Raw genomic sequence first — 21569 nt, 5'->3', positions numbered from 1 at the left:
CTGGTTTCAGACTCTGATTTTATTTATTAGTTATTGATCAGTGATCATACATATTAAAATATGTAAAATATCCTTTACACATATTTAACACTTCAAATAAATGTTTAGTATTAGAGTTTATATCCAGTAGCCATCACATATTGATACACATTACATTCTATAATTCATAATACTGAAAAAGATCAGAATAATAATCACAGTTTCTTATTAATACTTTAAAACAAAACAAAAATTTCACACATACAGCAACATTCATGTTAGTACAGAAAGAACGTTTACCTGGGTGGCATTCAGTGTAACATTTTTAATACTCTGTTGTAATTAATTTCCTTTTTTATACAATAATATATAATTTAAAAGAATAATGAAGTTTTACAGCATTGGTTGTTTAAAACATCATGATAATGTGCTGATTTTTAGCACGTCTTTATAAATCACAAATCTCAAAACCAGTGCCTGGAATACCAGCAACGTTCAGCAAGATGTTGTGAAACGACATGACATTACAGCAGGAATTTTATACTTCATGTTTTCACTTCCAGACTTATTCAAAAGTTTACTGTATGTTTGATTTTTTTAGTCTCCAATTCCCTCCCGTTGGAATCACACACGCACAGCCCAGCTGGTCGACAGCACAGCTGAGATTTGTGGTGGCTAGTGGGTTACATTACTGAGCCACTCGAGCACCCTGTCAATAATTTTCTGATGAAAAGAACTGAACTTTAATTATTAAAACTGAATTATTAAATAAAAAATTATCTTTTATCCAGTACAGTAAATAAAGCAAATAAAACTAATTCTGCACTACAGTTGGAAAAAAAATAACCTAAATATGAAAGATCAACAACATATGGAATTTGTCCAGTGGTTTTCAAAATATAGTCTCATTACTTTTCATAAATAACAAAACGTCTTTCAAATATCTGGAATATGGAAGATAAGTTATAAGTTCAATAATTATGAATGAGTGTTGGACCTGCCAAATCAGATACATGATCACATAATCAATCACCATTAATCTGATCATTATATAAATATCAGATTATAAATCCAAATTCTTCCATTCATAACCCCAACTTTTAATACAGTCATTTTTAATGTATATTTTAACAAGATGAAACTAAAAGATAAACACTCTTTTGCTAAATGGCTGATTACCTAACAGCCAATCACAGTCCCTTGAATAAGTATTCACACACACACCCACCCCAAACATCATTATGGAAACCAAGCACCAGAAATCCAGAGGTTTGAAGCTAAATGTGGTTTTAGAGTAGGTACTGAAACAAGGGAACGTTTCATGGGGGTGAATATTTATGCAAGGTGCTGTAGTTATACACACACTCTCATACACATACAGCATCCAATTAAAACATCTATTCACATCAATACTTCCTGTAACAAATGATCACTTTCAAACACTTTCTGAATCACTGTTAATCTTTGTTCAATCTTTATACACTGTAGGGCCAAAAGAATGTGGGCACCCGAACACAAGTTAGTTGGACATCCTGTTCCAGTTGCCTGACCTTTATGGCTGTAACAGCTTCCACTAGATTTTGGTAACGTTTGTGGAAATTTGTGACCATTTAGTCGAGAAAAGCACTGAGGTCAGCAGAGATGCAGCCTGACTTACAGTCAGCCTTCTAATTCATCTCAAAGATGTTTGATAATGCTGAGGTCAGGGCTCTGTTCAGGCCACAGGAGTTTGAAGAAGATGTCAAACAATGTTTTTATTGAGCTCACTTTGTGCCCAGGTGTACATGTTGGCCCTCCCCAAACTGTTGCTGCAAAGTAGGTTATTGGGTGTTCCTGAAACACCTGAACTTGATGACTGGTAAGGTATCAATGTACAGTGCATTTGGACATAAAGTGTATATTACATACACATATGGGGGTGGAGTTCAAGCCTTAGCTGTGGTGGACTGACAAATTATAGACTGTTGCACCACCAGCTTTCAAAATAAGTTTCAAAGTCATTTCATGATCATCATGATACTTTCATTATCCTTCAACATCAACATTTTCATTTCTCATCTTCAATAAAACAAACAAAACAAATCAACGCTCTTTGTTTTCACTTTCTGGGTCCTTCAGTTAATAATATACTCTCATTTTCAATTCACTCCTTCATGCTGTATATATAACAAATAATTTATACAGTATGAGTTTCACATCTTAAATACACTATATCGCCAAAAGTATTCGGACAACTGACCATTAACTTGTTGGACATCCCATTTAAAAAACAATGCTATTAGAATAGAGTGACCTTTATGAGATCTTTTTAGCTATAACAACAGCCACTTTTCTAAGAGGGTATCTCAGAAGTGTCACAAGAGCATTTGTATGGCTGGATACTGATGTTGGTCAAGAAAGCCTCAGTTGATGTTCCAGTTCATTCCAAAGTTGTTTAATGAGGCTGAGGTCAGGGCTCTGTGCAGGACACTGGAGTTTATTCAAACTTCATTTCCTTAAAGCCTTTGCTTGGTACACAGGGGCACAGTCATGCTAGAACAGGAATGGGCATTTCCTAAACTGTTACGAAGTTGAAGGCATTTAATTTTTTTGATAGAATTTATCTATTACACTTACTGTTATAACTAAAACACATGATTTAAAAACAAAGTGGGAGTGTCCCAGTACTTTTGTCCATATAGTGTATGTATATAATAAACAAAAGAGACTGAAAATGCCTACATATATAACAACTAAATTATGGCTCAGACTAGAAAATACAATAAAAGTTCTTCATTAAATACGTTTAAATTCTACTGCTTAAACAAAAAATGTTGCCTTCATATTTATGGACATTTATTATTATATATATATTTTTAAGTCACTATTATTATTTTTTTTATATATAACCTATAGAGGTGGATCAGTTGGCACAGATTTGTATTTGTTAATAATAACTGTGGTCTCTACTCGATGAGAGGAGCAGAGCGATCATCAGTCACCGTCTTCCTCAGTCGGATATGAGCAAACGGGTTGATCCTGAGTGACGATACACTAATTAGTATGCAAATTACACACAAACTGACCAATCATGTGCAATGTTTCAACTCAGTGATGATAATGATTACCTGCTGGGTGATGGCGGGGTGGAGGATCGATCAGGAATCTGCATCAAACACACAGAAAAAAAATAAAGAATATGTTGTTTGTAAAGCTGAAATAAAGAATTTTTAATATAGAGATCAAACGTTTAGACAAATTGGGTATTTTTCTGAGACTGAATGACTGGAAGACAAACTCCACTGTCCAAAAAACTCTTGTGAATTTGAGTCCTTTCATAAGTTTGTTGTAGTTTTTTCCAAAAATGTGACAAAATCTGTTGGGTCAAAAGTATTCAGACAACACACTTAATAATCAGTCACATTTGTTGGCTTTCTAGAGCAAACTTGACTTTACAGGAACATTATTCCACATTAGTCCACATTATTTATTTGTATTCTGCTACCACTTCTTGGGCGGCACGGTGGCTAAGTGGGTAGCACTGTCGCCTCACAGCAAGAAGGTCCTGGGTTCGATCCCCAGGTGAGGCGGTCCTGGTCCTCTCTGTGTGGAGTTTGCATGTTCTCCCCGTGTCTGCGTGGGTTTACTCCTGGTGCTCCGGTTTCCTCCCACAGTCCAAAGACATGCAAGTGAGGTGAATTGAAGATACAAAATTGTCCAAGACTGTGTTCGATATAACCTTGTGAACTGATGAATCTTGTGTAATGAGTAACTACTGTTTCCTGTCATAAATGTAACCAAAAGTGTATAACATGATGTTAAAATCCTAATAAACAAACAAACATACAAACTACCACTTCTTCTACAAGACCCTATCAATGAGACCACTGTTCCATGTAGTTGGTACTTATGGACAGTAGGTTTACAGGTGATGCTGCAACTACACATACAGTTGTTAATAGATGGGTCTGGCATTACTTCTATTTATTTATGCATTTTCTCCCCATTTTCCCTCGATTTAGCATAGTCAATCTGTTTTCCACTGCTGGGGATCCCTGATTGCATTTGAGGAAGGTATTTTTACCGGTCACACCTCCTCCGACCCGCGCGTAGTCCTTAGCGGACCCTTTGTTTTTCACCCACTCTGCACAGGCACCTCTATCTGCTAATTAGGGTCCTTGCACAGCGTTAGAAGACCCCACCCACATAGTCCGGTCATCCTGCCCTACCAGACACGGTAGCCAATAGTGTCTGCTGCAGGCACTGCCAATCATGCCTGCTAGATGGCACCCAGCCGACCGGTAGCAACGCTGAGTTTCAAACCAAGGAGTTCAGAATCTCTGTGCTGGTGTGCTAGTGCCACCTGGGCACCTGTAAGTGGAATTTCTGACTTGTGGACTGCTGCACAAAGCTACTTAGATGTACCGATTGTAATGCTTGTGGCTGAGTCTAATGGATGCAATAAAACAAGCCCTATTTATATAGGCACAGAGAAGTCCAGAGCTGTAGTCAATCATAATCAGTACTGAGAAATAAGAAGGCCTATACCACAAAGTTTAAGGACATTAACTTAATGTAGGCCATCAAATAAGTCATCTAAGCTGCTATCTATATATCTTCGATCCATCAGATTGTCAAAGATCACAATAAAGCTATGAAGGAATTTACATTTGTGATTCTGAAGAAACAGTCCTGTGTAACTGTATAACTCACCTGGTCTTTATTCCGCTGATCAGCAGTTCCCAAACTGACGCATCTGATATCGGGGTTCATCATGCTGTATGGTCGGGGTCTAAACGTGCTCACAGCGCGCTCGTTCTCCGAATCAGGACTGAGCTTCTGAAACTCACCAGCAGGGGGCAGCCTGTCCAACCTCCCCATACTCGTACTGTTCAGCTTTGAGAGGAGGGGAGGACTGAATGGGTACAGAGTGAGAATACAGATTATTCAGACATAATTAAATAAAAAAATACAATAAAAATAAAATTACATAAAAATTATAATTAAAACTAAAGCAGAACTGAATAAATATTTAAGACGAACCTGAAGGATTCTTGTTTTTCCAGTGTGTTTGGGAACGGTTGTGTGTAGGAAAAGGGAAACCAGCCTTTCCTTAAAGAAAACACAAAATACAATGTAAAACATGCAAAATTTAAAGCAAAAAAAGTTAAAAGCACAAAACATCTCTACACTAGCAAAGTTCGAGTCAGGAATACATTTTTGATAGTATGAATTAATGATTCCTTTCAGCTGATCCTGTTAGGTGACATCGTTTGTTTGCACAATTTATTTTACACCGAATGCCCTTCCTGACGCAACCCTCCTACATATCTGGGCTTGGGACCAGCACTAAAGGTGCACTGATATGTGTTCCCCCAGTGGCTAGGTGCACATAACGTCATGCGTCTTCTGTATTTGTAAGCACCGTTCAGGATTCTTACCATTACACCAAACCAGCTCACATCTTTTAACAGTAAATAAATCAAACAGATGACTAAAGTCTGTTCACACGCCTTTGAAACTGCACCTACCCTTGGCTTCCTGACATGCAAGTTGCTAAAGCTAATAGAATGTGGCTGAACTCTTTTCATCCTGCAGGGACAGAAACAAGGGGACAGGATTTCAGTTTAAACACATCAGTGAAATGAGGTGTCCTCGTTTACTGAACCTGCATTTTAAAATAACGTCAGGTCCGGACAATGCCGCTAATTAAAATAAAATAATAATAAAATGAACACCTACAAGAACTTAATTTGGTCCTATTATCATACGTGCAGATATAAGGAGAATTTACTACGTTTGAGATTGGATGCCAAAGACATTGCTCCAGAACTCTCCTACTCCCTGGTTCCTTGATTTTTCAGAGAGCATTTAAAGAACTAAGACGTCCCTAAAGATAAAGTACATAGTAGCTAGGAATCCAGGAGGCGTGACTGAATGTTGTGGGATGCATACTGTGTGCTGTACCATAGATAGACCACTAATTTGACATACTATTCAGTACAGTTTTATGTGCTTCGTAACTTGTGTCTGGTCGCTTGCTCTTGGTTGGCACAAACACGTGGGGTGACTGTAGATGTATAATTTTACTGGACAGTTTTTAATAAAAAAAATCCTGTTCTTTTTCTTACCGTCCAGTTCTCTCGTTCTGCCCGTAATGCCAGCCGTCTCTGGCATCACTGATGAGTAGACTGACAATGTCTCCAGGAAGGAAGGACAGCAGACATGATCCAGCTCTTTCTCCTTTAGCCAGTCCATCACTGGAACTGGGGGAGTGGGAAAACAAGGCCTCCACACGGGATGGAGGAGAGAGGGGGAGCACACGGGGCAGAGTCAAACCTGCTGGAGGAAGGAAAAAATGAAAGGAAAGTGATGATGATAGCAAGAGGGTAAACATTACACATTTCTGAAGCTTTGAATATTTTGCTATCAGAATTTTTGGAAGCTGTGATTTTATAGTAAAAATCTAAATCAGAGCGATTCTAAGCTAACTTTTTTACAGTTAAATAAGGACAAAACAGAGATTGTGGTGTTTGGCAGCAAAGAAAAGTGGTCTAGTGTCAGTGAGCACCTCAGTTCCCGGGCTCTAAAAACCAAAGACCAAGTCCGAAATCTTGGCGTTCTAATAGACTCAGATCTCACATTCACCAGCCATATTAAAACCATCACCAAAACAGCCTTCTACCATCTTAGAAATATAGCCAAAATCAAGGGTCTAGTGTGCCAACAAGACCTAGAGAAGCTGATCCATGCTTTTATCTCCAGTAGGGTGGACTATTGTAATGGTCTCTTAACTGGACTTCCCAAAAAGACCATTAAACAGTTACAGTTAAAGAGTTTTAACTAAGACGAAGAGAACTGAGCACATCACTCCAGTTCTAAAATCTCTACACTGGCTTCCGGTTAGTTACAGAATAGAATTTAAGGTGCTGCTACTGGTCTATAAATCACTGAATGGGTTCGGCCCAGAATACATCTCAGATATGTTTAGAGAATATAAACCTAGTAGATCTCTTAGATCCATGGACTCAGGTCAGCTAGTTGAGCTCAGAGTCCAAACTAAACATGGTGAAGCAGCATTTAGCTGTTGGGCTGCATATAACTGGAACAGACTGCCAGGAGATATTAGATGTTCCGCAAATGTAGAAATGTTTAAATCCAGGTTAAAAACTTTTCTTTTTTCTTGTGCCTATGATTGAACTCGAAATTTTTGCTATTACCCTATTTCTTTTAGTTTTTCATGCTCTTAATAATTCTTTTTATAGAGTAGTGTACATTCTAAATTGTAGTGTATATTTTACTATATTTTCTTTTAGTTTTCATGTTTTAATTGCTTATCTCTCTTGTTTTAATTTCGTATTTCCCAAATTGTAGGGTATATTTTACAATATTTTCTTTAAATTTTTCATGTTCTTAATTTTTATCTCTCTTGTTTGAATTTCATGTTCTTAATTGTAACTAAATGTTTGCAAGAAGTCTTTCTGAGGTTCTAGATCTCAGGAATGTTTTAATGCTTTTAATTTTTCCTTATGTAAAGCACTTTGAATTGCCACTGTGTATGAAAGGTGCTATACAAATAAACTTGCCTTGCCTTGCCTAAGCTAGATACAAATAATTTATTAAAACGAGTAAAACGTTGTTTCAAAAGTAATTCAAAATACCAGATCCACAAATAAATAAATATATAATTAAAAACCTTACACCCTAAAATCAGATAACTGATTCACTAGTTTCAAGTTTTTTACAAATAGTTTTAAAAAAGAATGCATTTTTCACACAGCATTATAAAAAAATCAACATAGCCAAATGTGTTGTACTTTAATTAACTGACTTATATCTAAAATTACATTTTGTAATCCAGGGTTCGAATGGTTAGCAGTGGTAGCTCAGCTCATTGTATTCACAGTTGTAAGTCACCTTGGAAAAAGCATCTGCAAAATGCAATCATGAGCGGTACTACTGTCCCGTCGGGCCCCTACATACAGACATGACTGGCTGTGTCTGACGGGGTAACTGGGAAAACTGGACCCACTGCAGCCCTGACCAGGATGAAGCAGTGGTGAAGCATGAAAATGTAAAACAAAACTGAGATCGAACAAGGAATGTAAGAAAGAGAAAGAAGATAGAAAAAGAAGAAATAAGTACTGTTATACACAAAGGTGAGCTGAAAGGATCATCGCTATTTACCCATAAAACCTGTTCGAGTTTCATTTGGTTGTTTCCGTGGTAACGGCAGCGTAGAGTTGGCATAGATCTCAGTAGCCCTGAGCAGCGAAGGATTATGGGCCGGGGGAGAGAAGGCAGAGGGTGGTACCGGTGTAAGGGCACGTGAAAGAGGTGCACTATGGGGAAGTGGTGGAGTGTGAGGGGCATTAGGGGGCGGAGTCAGACCATGCAAGGAATTCTGGGAGGCAGGGCTGAGTGAGAGAAAGGCAGAACCGGTGGGTGAAGAATGAAGGTTCGAAACGCTCCCTGCTGGCTGCACAGAGGCATCCTGGGAGTGGGCGGAGGTAGCAGAGGTGCTGGTGTTTTGAGCGGCCGAGCCAGGACGTTCCTGGTGAGAACGACTGCTGAACTCGCCGTTCAGAAGGGGCGGGACTTCTTGAATGGACAGCCTCTAAAAAGAAGAGTAGTAAAAGACAATTGGGTCAACCAATCAGATTCAGATAATCAGGTCTTGGTTATGAAAAATGTATAAAGTGAATGTGAACGTCACACCTGTTCTCCAGATTGAGCTGAGCCTAGTTTGGCATGTCTGAGGACCTCTGCTATCCCAGAAGCCCCGGCGCCCTGAGGTGACGTGTGGCGCAGCAGATTTAACGCTCGCTCAGGTAACTTGGTTGGCTGGGAACATGACTGTTGCCATGATGACAACTTCTGGGACAGGAGTTCACGCACCTGTGGAGAAGCATTCGTTAACTAAGATTAATCGTACTGATTAGCTGTAGTTTGGTACGTGTATGTTCAGCAGTAGCTGTTTGTCTTTCAGTCATGTGACCGGTAGTTTAGATTTGGTGTAGTTTGGTACCTTGCAGTGGTAGTTTATCAGTAGTTTGGTGACAGAGCACTGTCGATCCACCAGGAAGCAGTACCTCCTCCTCTCCTCCGTCAGAGCAGAGCGATAACCGACTGCAACCAGAGAATCCAACTCCGTCTGTCTCCGACTCATCAACTCCACAAACTGAGAGAGAAGATCCAGACACATCACTTCCTGTCTCATTGTTCCTCACACTGAACCTCCCGGATCATGTTGTGTTTTTAATGGCAGTGAGAATCACAGATTTACTGCAGATAAACATGCTACGGATGAACAGAAAAACATCTCCTCCATGTAGAACTTCATCTGCAGCACATCTCTTCTCACACCTCTTAAACAAATAATGAAACACTATAAGAGCAAAAGTATGTGGACACCACTCATAATGAGTGAATTTAGTTGTTTCTACCACATATAATGGTAACAGATGTATAAAAATAATATAGGTTAATCATGGGCTTTTAACATTGTGGCATAAGGGGAATTCTCTGTCTCTGTCAGCGTAATTTTGCCCCTAAACACAAAGCAAGGTCTATAAAGACGGGGTTTAACTAGTTTTGTGCAAAGAAGCTTCTGTTACCTACACAGATCCCTGATCTCAACCCAAACCAACACATTTAGGATGAATTAAATCGTAATGTAATCAAATCATGGTAGCAATGTGTAGTATGATGTTCAAACGTGTCTGATTTAGTATTACAACTAACTTTTACACAGGTATTTATTTTGTTGAAGTGTGACCATAAGCGTGTTTGAAATCCCATTTATGCTATTAAAATAGAATGACCTCTATGTAATATTTCAGTTATAAACAGGCTCTGTTCTGACAAAACTTCTCACAAGACTTTAAAGTACGCCTGTGGGAATTTGTTCCCATTCAGTCAAAATAGCATTTGTAAGGCTGAGCACTGATGTTGGTCAAGGCGGCGGCACGGTGGCTAAGTGGGTAGCACTGTCGCCTCACAGCAAGAAGGTCCTGGGTTCGATCCCCAGGTGGGCCGGTCTTGATCCTTTCTGTGTGAAGTTTGCATGTTCTCCCCGTGTCCGTGTGGGTTTCCTCCGGGAACTCCGGTTTCCTCCCACAGTCCAAAGTCATGCAAGTGAGGTAAATTGGAGACACTAAATTGTCCATGACTTTTCGATATAATCTTGTGAACTGATGAATCTTGTGTAATGAGTAACTACCGTTTCTGTCATGAATGTAACCAAAGTGTAAAACATGACGTTAAAATCCTAATAAACAAACAAACACTGTTGGTCAAGAAAGCCTCACTTGATGTTCCAGTTCATTTCAAAGCTAATCAGTGGGGCTGAGGTCAGGACACGGGAGTTTCTCTTCATGTCTTTATAGAGCTTGTTTTGTGCAGAGTGGCTGGAACAGGAAAGTACCTTCCCTAAACTGTTGCTGCAATGTTGTAAACATATAATTTCCTTTATATAATTGATTTCTTATATCTGTTAATAATTAAAAGTGATGTTCCAATACTTTTGTCCATATAGCGTATATACATATACACCTGTGAATATGTGTTTACCTGCATCTCTCGGTCCCCATATTTATTCGGATGCCGGCTGCCATGACTTTTCCGGCGTAGTTTCTTGAGCTGTGACTGGCAGTGCTCAATTGACTCGACCTTTGACCGGCACTCAGTCTGATATTTCTTCAGCGTCGCCTGGAAACGCAACATCAGTTTACTTAAACTAATAAGAAAGTCTTCTGCCAGACCATCCTGTTTACATTTAGTCTTTTAGTCAGGGTAAACAAAGTATCTGTGAGTATAAATAATATCATGAAATTTCCACTGGGACTCACTGTGAGAAATTTAATGTCCAGATCGAGTTTCTGTTCTAGTTGAGAGAGAAGTTCAGAGTGAAAGAGCTTCAGCTGCACACACACAAAAGAAAAAATAATTCATCATTACAATATGACTAACTTGAAAAATAATTTCCCCCCTTTATCTTCCAATTTAATCATTTCCAATTCTCATTTGTGAATCCACTGGCGCTTGCACAACCCCTGATCTGATGAAAAAGAGCTGGATCACCAAATGTCCCCTGCAACATGTGTGCAATCTCCAGCCGCTTCTTATCACCTGATAGTGTTGAGTTCAAACCATGCTAAGCTCCTTGACCGGTCCCAGAGATTGCATATCACAGTGGCAGCTCGAAGAAATGTATTTGTGCATTTGTGTTTGTCCAACTGGCACGTCTGAAATTCTAACTTGTGAGTGCCACCCGAGCGCCCTCAAACCTGGACTCCTGAGCAATAAAAAAGTAATGATTTCTGATCAATTTCTCCAGCTTTTTTTTTACATCAGGATGGATTTATATTTCAAAGAAGACCAAGGTTGTTTTTAACCTACAACGTTATGCTGCAACTGTAAAATATGTTGGAGGATCCAAAATGCTATCAGCCAGAAGGTTGTCAAGTCTCAAAACTCAAACTATCACCTCATGATGAGAAGAACATTGTCTGGATTCCTAAATGTAATCCAGAGGTCACCAAAAAAGTCAGGTCTGTTATAAATAAGAAGCATCTTGAGCACAGTTGTCACTGTCCACTGTCAAACAAGCGTTATATAACCATGGGCTAAAAGCTGCCGTGTAGGACAGAGGCTCCTTCTCCAATATCAGCAACAGGAAGATTAGCTCAAGATGTTTGAAACTTGGATGCTACCGGGTGTTCCAGCAGCAAGAGGAATAAAAACAAATCAGAACTGGTGTTGAAACAGCTTTTCCAACATCCTGAGCTCAACCCAAAAATATGTGGACTGTACTGAAATGTCAAACGTTTTCCAGAAAACTAACATATTTATCTGAACAAACACATACAGTGTACCTACCACGTCTTCTAACTGTACTTGGATCTGTCGGTGCACTTCAGCCATTTGGAACAGTGTATCACCTTAAATATTCAGGGAACACACAAACACAAACAGGTTTATACAAATCACCAAAACTGCAAAAATACAAAGATACAGATATTGAAAATACAGATATTCAATCCAAGATACAACAAAACTGTGGCTAACCACTAACTTGGGCGCAGCTCTGTTACCAGCAGGCTGGGCGCCTACACGAACAATGATTGGCTCATCTATCAGGGTTGGATGCCAGAGGGGATTCCTCATAAGTGACGCAATTACGACCTCTGCTGGCTGATCAATAGCGCCTGCATCAGAGGCGAGGGATAATGGAGATCAGTGCATGACTCTCCATGTCCGAGACTGAGCCCTAAATGAACTTGTCTTGTGCAGGTGAAAAAATGCAGTCGGCTACTGCAGACGTGTCAGTGGAGGCATGTGTTAGTCATGACTCTCCTCGGTAAGGAGTAGAAGTTAGCAGCAGTAGAGAGGTGAAATGCAATCGGGTAATTGATAAGAACAAAGTAACAAATGAACAAAAATACAAAAATATCATATCCACAACCCACTACGGAGAACAGGGGATAGAAAAGGGATAGCGTAGTAATGGGAGCTGGATGCCACAATATTTGATGGACTTTCCCTCCCAAGCCAAGATCTCTAAAAGCAGGACAGTAAAAGCCTGTTCACACTACTTGCGCTTTTTCCACACCTAGGAAAATGGGATGTTGAAAACTACAAATACGGCCTTAAAAACTAACTAGAATAAAAACAAACAATGCAAACATCAAATAATTCCTACTGTCCACAGTCAGGCAAGCTTGATATTGCCATGGGCTTCAAAGCAAAATCAGCACCTTAAAGCTCTGCTGAAGTTTGTTGTTTATTGCATGTACTAAAATGGCCAGAGGAACGTTATTCACTGCTCTCTGGCCACTGCACACTAAACTTGTGGCTCAAACCGTGCTTTGTACACATTAAAAGGCCTTCCTCAAACTGTTGCCTTAATAAGTGAGGTTAAAACACCTTCCTATAGAGTTTGGTGGCCATAAAATCTGATTTGTTGTCTGTTCCGTTTCACTCCTCATCCTGCTGTTCACTCTGTGGGATTCTGTGTGTACCCACTGAATACCACACTGTGTGTAGTTTGGCATGTTGCCCTCTTCTTCACCCCCTCCATCCAACCCTCTCATACCTCTCTCCGAATCTGTAGTCCACCCCCGCTGCTTTCAGCAGCACAATGAGATCATGTGGTGTTGTTAATCTTTCAACAAAGACCTCTCTCTCTTTTGCTTTCCTTCTCTCACACTTACTATCATTCCTCTTTTCTCGTTTAGTTTTATAGTGCACTTGTCTTTACGGGAGCTCGTCCTATTACCCGTCTCCTTCCATTCTTTCAATCTATCATTTTACTCACTTTTATGTACCACTTATTTAAATCTTTTCTCATTTTTATGACGTACTCGTCTTTACATGGACTCTTCTTTTTTTCTTATTCTTTACTGCTCCTAAATCTCATTTGTTTTTCTATTTTTCTCCTCATGTTTTAATCTTTCTCTCTTTATTTCATGTCGTCTCACATGTTTCCAACTTTTTTATCTCTGTCCTCTATTACTATAAAAATTCCATCTCTCCACTGGTTTCTCTTTCTATATTTTATAATACAGTTTACTTTTTTTCATTTTCCCTTCCTTACCCAGTTCCTTAGAGCTCTGGCTGTCACTGGCCAGTTCTCCCAGTTTAACCAGAGCATCAAAGTAGCCTTTAGCAGCGACTGTCACACCTGCACAGACAGATAAAATGTAAATTAATATAAAAAAAATAATAATATTTAACAGCTCAAGTTAAAGGTTTACATACACTTGTAATGGATGTCTGATCTTTTTGGGACAGAATGACTGAATCATGTACTTCTTTGTCATAAAAAATAGGTGCACATGGGAAGCACAGCAATCCAAGGCTTTGGCACACCACAGCAGAGTGTTGGAACTTAGAAGTTTGAAACTCACCTGTGCATCCACACAAACACAACTGGACATGTTTGAGGGAGGAAAGGTTGGACAGCATGTCTTCCCACTGCTGCTGTGATGATGTGATCTCCAGGACTAAGCTGAGCACCTGTGCAAGTGGGGTTGGGGGTTGTCAAATGAGCTTAGTGTGGCTCTCAGTAAGTGATACGGCAAATGAGCTGCCCAAGTGGCAACAGTATTATCCTACCCTGGTTGAGCATCCTGCAAAAATGAGTTTATTTTTCTATTTGTGCAGGTGTGGGGCTATACCTGCCGCCTCAGTGATGAGGAGCAACCCACTCTGTTACAGTAAGTAATTACAGCTCATTCTCTTCACACAACTCTCCAAATTCTGCAGGTTAGCTGGGAAGTTGTATAATACGATTAACAGCAGAAATCTGCTGACATTAACGTGGTTTATTATTACATGCATAAATACCAGTTGAATCTCTCTAGACTGTTGTACCATTTTGTTTTTTTTTATAAATTCTGACCAGATTTCCAGTCACTGCTGTTAATAAAGCATCTTCATTACTCAAGGCTTTCACCACCATATTTCACAGTGGCGATGGTTGTACCTGACTTATTCTACTTCTACAAATTTAAAGTGGTTTGACAAATCATTGTTTTTATATTTATATATGTAGTGTCTTTGAAATGTACAATCTAAGGTGCTAAAATAAATTCATTTAATACTTTTTCAAGAAAACAGACTTATAGGAATCTCAACAGTGGGTAGAGAGACAACTCACCAGTCAGTGCTTTCTCATAGTGCTTGCCCATGGTAACAAAGTTCTTCAAACTGGGATTAAATTGATCCAGGATCCCCTAAACACACAAACACAGAAGCTTCTTAGCACTTACAGAGATTCACATCCATTCACTATTCCTGCCATCCTGAGGTCTATAACGCTCAATCTCTGTAAGATCTGTAAACTCTTACAAACTCATACTTCTGCCACCCCAAGACCCAAAACCACCTACCCATGCCAATCTAAGACAATCAGAACATCTCATATAAGCACAAGACCCAACACATTGCATTTAAACTACAGTAAACTAATTGTCTGATAGCTGGTATGTTGTGACAATCAGAGAAGACAGAAAATCAGGGCATGATTTACCTTGTAGATGTTCTCTGTCATTTTGTTCACCTCATCTGATCGTGACATTGTGACTCTCGCTCTTAATGCTCCTCAAAACACAACTGCAGAGGTCAGGATGGTCCTACTCACCTGTGACAGGTAAAACAGGAGTTCACATAATGGTTAGAAATTCTTTCCAGAGCAGTTTCAGAGAACCCACAATTTTAATCCTCTGTAAGCTTTCGTATTGTTCTTGGGTCTGTTTTTGTTTGTTTTCCAGTCACCCCCTCCCCGACCACCATGGAAAACATGAAGCAGGTGGATTCGCTGCTCCAATTGCTTCTGGTGTAATTAAGTGAGTAAAGGTGTAAGTGTGTTGCCCTGTGATGGAATTGTGCCCTGTGCAGTGTGCATTCCTGCCTGCCTGCAGCGTTTTCATAAGCACTGGAATTTAAATAAACTTCCAAACCTACCCCTCTCACTGTATCTGTTTTATTGTATACATGTATGTGGTTGAAGGGTTTTAGACACTTGAAGGTTTGCTAATCACTGCATGTAGTTTTCAGTATATAAAGACGATGATGAAGATGAAGTCAAGGTGCAGGTTATAGTGAGTCTCAAACCATTAAGACATATTAAGGTACGTGAAACAGCGTGTGTGTGTGTGTGTGTATCAGGGGCAGTGTGTCAGCACTGAACAAACAAGTGCATGTGATCTTTCCAGAAATTTCCGTTTGGAGAAAAGCTGAAATTCCAGTGTGGATTATCGGCTCAGACGTGAACCACAGCAGAGTCACCTGCATGCCACTGTTACTGCAGCCATATTACACACTACATACATGAAATGACCCATGTAGTAAACGAATTACATTTAGGTTCCATTCTAGATGGCCAAGGATTCTATTACTTTTACACCTGTTGAGCACCTGTATTCCTACAGCTATTTAGTTCTGGTGCTATGGCGCCGCCCTTTGCAAATGGTGCTTCCAACTATGCTACAACAGTTTTTGGGAGTTTTTGGGCCCCTTGCTGTTCCAGCATGACTGTCACCTAAAAGCGGGGTCCATACAGATGTGGTTTGGTTTGGAGGAGCTTCAGTTGTTGCACAGAGATCTGACCTCAACCTTGTTAAACACATTTGGGATGATTTGTCAAATGTAAGCCAGACCTTTTTATATGACAATGCCTGACCTCACAAAGGCTCTTCTAATAGAACTGGCACAATTTCCCACAGACACACTCTGAAATGCTGTGAAAACCTTCACAGAAAAGTGGGGGCTGTTTAAGCTGCACAAGGTATTAATGACCATGATTTTTGGAAGGGATGTAAAACAAGTTCATTGTCAGGCATCCAAATATTTTTGGCCAGGTATTGTGCATGATTTGTGTCAACTCAATAGCTAGAAATGGATCGATCATAATTCTTCAGTCACAGCATAAATATGTCAAATCTGATTCTCATTTCTATCATTTCCTGTCACTTGTTGCTTGTTGTGAAGCTGCATAATGATCTCACACACTTTCAAATGTGTAGATGGTCCTGACTACCAGTATGCACTTCATCTACACATCTATTCCAGGAGATGAAAATGTTCTTGGAGAGGTTCTGCCCTGAGGAGGGTCACTTGGTTCCAGTGCTTGGCTCCCTTAATGCACACTTAATGAAACAGATCATCTCACAATCTGTACAGAATCTATTACAGGTTTACAAACATTTTACAGTACAATAGCCCCGAGACATCCTTCTGAGTACTCCATCTATCTCCAAACACACACACACACACACACACACACACGCACACGCACACGCACACACACTAACACACACACACTAACACACACACTCACACACACGGATGGGATGTGGACACCTGACCATGAGATTGCAAATCTATTAGCAATAATATGGAATAACAGCCTTCACTCTTCTGTACTTTTCACAAGATTTTGATTTGTGTCTATGGAAAGTTGTGCCAAACTGATCAAGAGAGCATTTTTGAGGTCAGGCTCTGATGTTGGACGAACAGACCTAGCTCATCATTAAATTTAAAATTGATCCCAAACATGTTTGATGGTGGTGGGCAGGCCACCGACCTTCATTAAAACCAAACTCATCAAACCAAATGATGTTTTTATGGCCCTTGCTTTGTGCACAGGGTCACATTCATGCTGGAACAGGAAAGATCCTTCCCCAAATCTTTGGTGAGTTTTATTTCATATAATTGCTTCTACACACCTGTTAGTAATGGATAGGTCTGAACCCCCCGACTTTAAAAATAAGGAGATACATCTATAATATCGGATAGTACCGACCATTTAGTGTTCATGCATGAGTTTAATGATATGGAGGTTAGAAAGCTGAAAAATGCTATTACACTTTGAATCATCAATTTCAAATTCCTCACTACTCATAATCCCACAGATAGTGACTTCTCTGTGCCCACATAAAGCAGCACCATGTAGAGGGAAAGATCGTCAGAATGGGATATTTTGGTTGTGTTGGCTGTGGAGCTGCTTCAGGTTGTTTACCTGGTTAAAACAAACTGGTAATTTTATTAATGGGCACAAGAAAAATTTAATATTTATTTATTTATTAGGATTTTAACGTCATGTTTTACACACTTTGGTTAGATTCATCACAGAAACGGTAGTTACTCGTAACACAAGATTAATCAGTTCACAAGTTCAATGCCAAACACAGTCATGGACAATTTAATGTCTCCAATTAACCTGACTGTGGGAGGAAACCGGAACTCCCGGAGGAAACTCACGCAGACATGGGGAGAACATGTTTACTCCACACAGAAAGGACCCGGACCGCCCCACCTGGAGATCAAACCCAGGACCTTGTTGATGTGAGGCGACAGTGCTACCCACCGAGCCACCATGCCGCCCAACTAGATAGTAGTAAGCTGAATGTACATAAAGATACAGGTGTGGGATTAGCGCCTCATATTACATTATATTTTATTTATTTATTTAGTTAGTTAGTTAGTTAGTTAGTTAGCTAGATAGTTAGATAGTTAGTTATATGATTGTAATTGTAAAGATAAATAAAACTGGATTTTCATTTTGTTCCTGATTGGACTGACGAATGGTAGAATATGCGGACCATAAATGAATAAGGAATATAATTAAGGTTGTTCATAACATTGCATGAACTTTCTAACTACATCAGTACATCGTTACAAATGTCAGAATGAGCTGTTGTAAAGACTTCATGACCACACAGTTGTGTTTGCTGGGTGTAGGTTCCTCTGAATGAACAAATTTAAGAAATCATTGGGATGCTTGGTTTAACATCTTTGGTTGAATATTTTATAGACTGTACTAATAGAATAGAATCTTTGAAGTCTACTGTAATCTCTAAATTACTTTAACAAAGAAATGAACTCCTGCACACAAACTTTCTACCATGTAGAATAAAAGCACCTGCTGATGTGGGAACTGATTCATTGAGCAGAGCATCCGTGTGTGTGTGTGTGTGTGTGTGTGTGTGTGTGAATGCATGCATGAATACTTACTCTCTTGGTGCATTAAGTGAGTTGTTTGTCCCCCGGTTGCTCTATTTTTTCCTCCCGTGACCCAGATCTGCCCAGTTCCTTGCTGTTTCTGTCCTCTGCGCGCTCCTCTGCGCAACAGATTACGCGTCTGAGTTTTGCGCGCTCATTAAAAAAGTTTGCTGTGAAAAACGAGAGATGTCTCTGTATGTCTGGACAATGTCCTCTCTCACTTCAGGAATGCGTCCCAAATGCACATTTAGTGCACTGTGTAGGATGTAGAAACCTCAACTTTGTAGCCTATGTGGTGCGCATAGAGGGGTACTGAGATTAACCCCCAAATCTCTCCTATTTAATAAATACAGCACAAAAACTGTTCCACGGTGCAAAGTTGTTATTTCTATATGAAGTGAACTTCAAAAATGAGGAAAAGAGAAATTTGGTATTCAGCCTTCCCACCACCCTCCTCTGCTTTCTCCCACTTGCCCCTCCTCGCTCGGTACCCCCCTTACTCGGGGTGAATAACAATGAGGTAACGGTGCAGGTCTCTGAATACGCAGTCAGAAGAGTAATGACCAGAGCAGACTTCCAAATTCCTCTCTGCTCCACACACAAGTGCACTACTAGGGGTGGGAGGCAGCGAATGTTACACCCTTTATAGTGCACTATTTGTTTCATTTTTACACAGCCAGTCTCTATGAAGTTCCACTATCACATCCCCCATCCGGTTCTTTCCATTCACATCCCCGTGTCTCTTATGTTCAGCCCTGAGTTTCTTTTTGGGGTCAACAATATAAATACGGAGACGTAAATAATTATTATTTTGATTTGGTGCTATTGAAAATCCCATAATGACTTCTGTGTCCAAATAATTGTGGATCGTTTGAATGTATTGCTAACTGATTTAACAGTGGTCCATTACAAGTATTTAGCCATGAACTGAACATTGGAGGGGACCAATTCTACCAGGATTTGGGGACATTGTAAAAGATTCATATTAACAACTGATTGGAACACTGGCGGATCCTAACATTACATGGAGCATATGTTTATTTTTATTTTTTTTGGGGGGGGGGGGAGATAGATAGATAGATAGATAGATAGATAGATAGATAGATAGATAGATAGATAGATAGATAGATAGATAGATAGATAGATAGATAGATAGATAGATAGATAGATAGATAGATAAACCTTAACTGTCATCTAATGAGGAGGGTAATAGGGCCAGCAATTACTCCAAGAGTTGCAAGATGACCTAAAAGCAGCAGGAACAACAGTTACACAGTAAGAAAAAAACAAGTACTGCACACTTATCTTGGTCACAGAGAAGAAAAACTGTTGCAGAAATCACTGGACTCGCATGAATGTCATTAAAAGCACGAAGTTTCTTATAGATGCATTTAAACATAATACATGTCGTTTTGTTTGTCGCCCACTAGTGAGAGTGCTGTGTAAGGAGCCCCCAAGCCGAACAATGTTTTCACACACACACACACACACACGCACACACAATAAGTTTATGAAATGGGTTGTCTAATAAGCATACTTTTGGCCAGAGAGAGCAATACAACTTAATCACATGCTTATTTGAACTTTACATATGTAAACACAGCCATCGGTCACTGTGCATTATGGTATGACCTGCATCAGGATGTTCCTGTAGAACCCGTTCTATGTTCCAGTGTTTGCTCAGGGTCAGGTCAGCACACTTTTGGCCATAGAAAGTAATACAACTTAATCACACACATATTTGAACTTCACATTTATAAACCCAGCCATCAGTCACAGTGCATTATGGTTAATACACACTTTCCCTCACATACTAAAGAACATTGAATGACCTGCATCAGGATGTTCCTGTTGAACCCGTTCTATATTCCAGTGTTTGGAATGTTTATAAAAGATGAAGTTCTAGTACAAAGTCTCCTTCAAACTCAGATCACATTTCTGTCTTCGTCCTCAATTCGACCTTAATCTGTAACCATCTGGTGCCGTGGTGACTGAGACTTTAATTAGGATTATCTTGTTAAGGCCTACGACAGCATGTGCCAATTAGACCACTGGCAGATATTCACAAGATTCATGTTATACATCATATGACCAAAAATATGTGGACACCTTATAATGATCTTGTTGATCATGTCATTCTAAAAACAATTCTAAAGGCAATTATGTAATCTATTTTAATGGCTATAACAATCTCCACACTGTAGGTATGGCTTTCCGATAAATTTTGGAGTGTGTCTATGGGAATTTGTATACAATTATTCAAAGTATTGTTGAGATCAAACACGAACTGTTAAACAGTTGAAGCATTTTATCAAGAATAGAAAAAAAATCCACTTTCACACTTAAAACTGCTGTTGTCAGCTTCCAAAGCATTACAGAAAGATGTTAAAAGGAAAGGTGATTGAACACAGTGGTTAACAAGTCCCTGTGCCATCTGTTTTGGAATTCTGGTTGTGTACTGATGCTGGAACTTATATAATCAAAATACTGATGATGGTAAATGTGGTTCCTTGATGTCCCTCTTACGCCTGTGACTAAATGCAGTTCAAATATATTACTCTTTTAATGTTTTAAAACATCAATACTTTTCAAAAGCATACGCCTCCACAGTGTTCAGACGTTGCCCAGTGCTAAGAGAAGATCGAAAGGTACGAGACAGACAGACAGAGGATCAGTCAGTGTCTGGATTATGTCTATCCTAATCTGTTCAGATTCCTAATGTACCCACACAGGAACCATTGCTCCCATGTAGGAACCACAACAGCACCCACACAGGTAAGAAACTTCTTTTCTCCTAATATATATACAGTGTATCACAAAAGTGAGTACACCCCTCACATTTCTGCAAATATTTTATTATATCTTTTCATGGGACAACACTATAGAAATAAAACTTGGATATAACTTAGAGTAGTCAGTGTACAACTTGTATAGCAGTGTAGATTTACTGTCTTCTAAAAATAACTCAACACACAGCCATTAATGTCTAAATAGCTGGCAACATAAGTGAGTACACCCCACAGTGAACATGTAATGGCATTCCAGTAATCCATGTTCTTGGACTGCTTGTCTTCAGCAAACTGTTTGCGGGCTTTCTTGTGCGT

General features: G+C 39.5%; 1 protein-coding gene across 2 annotated transcripts; it reads right to left on the bottom strand.

Annotated features, from left to right (window-relative positions):
• Nucleotides 1-43: 43 nt before the first annotated feature.
• zgc:158689 (uncharacterized protein LOC791177 homolog) lies at nucleotides 44-18850 on the bottom strand. Of its 2 annotated transcripts, none has more exons than XM_062992596.1 (15): nucleotides 18478-18850; nucleotides 14993-15103; nucleotides 14621-14696; nucleotides 13556-13642; nucleotides 11839-11900; nucleotides 10809-10880; nucleotides 10531-10668; nucleotides 8987-9139; nucleotides 8677-8856; nucleotides 8146-8575; nucleotides 6090-6300; nucleotides 5002-5070; nucleotides 4672-4873; nucleotides 3087-3124; nucleotides 44-2997 (listed from the first exon to the last, which is right to left on the bottom strand). In XM_062992596.1, exons 2-15 carry the CDS (start codon nucleotides 15038-15040, stop codon nucleotides 2925-2927), a joined length of 1839 nt encoding a protein of 612 aa, XP_062848666.1. In that variant the 5' UTR covers nucleotides 15041-15103; nucleotides 18478-18850; the 3' UTR covers nucleotides 44-2924. The 2 variants fall into 2 exon arrangements, with proteins under 2 accessions (XP_062848666.1, XP_062848667.1); XM_062992597.1 differs by having other exon boundaries at nucleotides 6090-6297.
• Nucleotides 18851-21569: the final 2719 nt, after the last annotated feature.

This window comes from Trichomycterus rosablanca, chromosome 3, assembly GCF_030014385.1.
Source record: "Trichomycterus rosablanca isolate fTriRos1 chromosome 3, fTriRos1.hap1, whole genome shotgun sequence".
In the NCBI taxonomy this organism is placed as follows: Eukaryota; Metazoa; Chordata; class Actinopteri; order Siluriformes; family Trichomycteridae; genus Trichomycterus; species Trichomycterus rosablanca.
The sequence above is the reverse complement of the archived record's forward strand: the minus strand, read 5'-3'. Positions and strand labels throughout refer to the sequence as shown.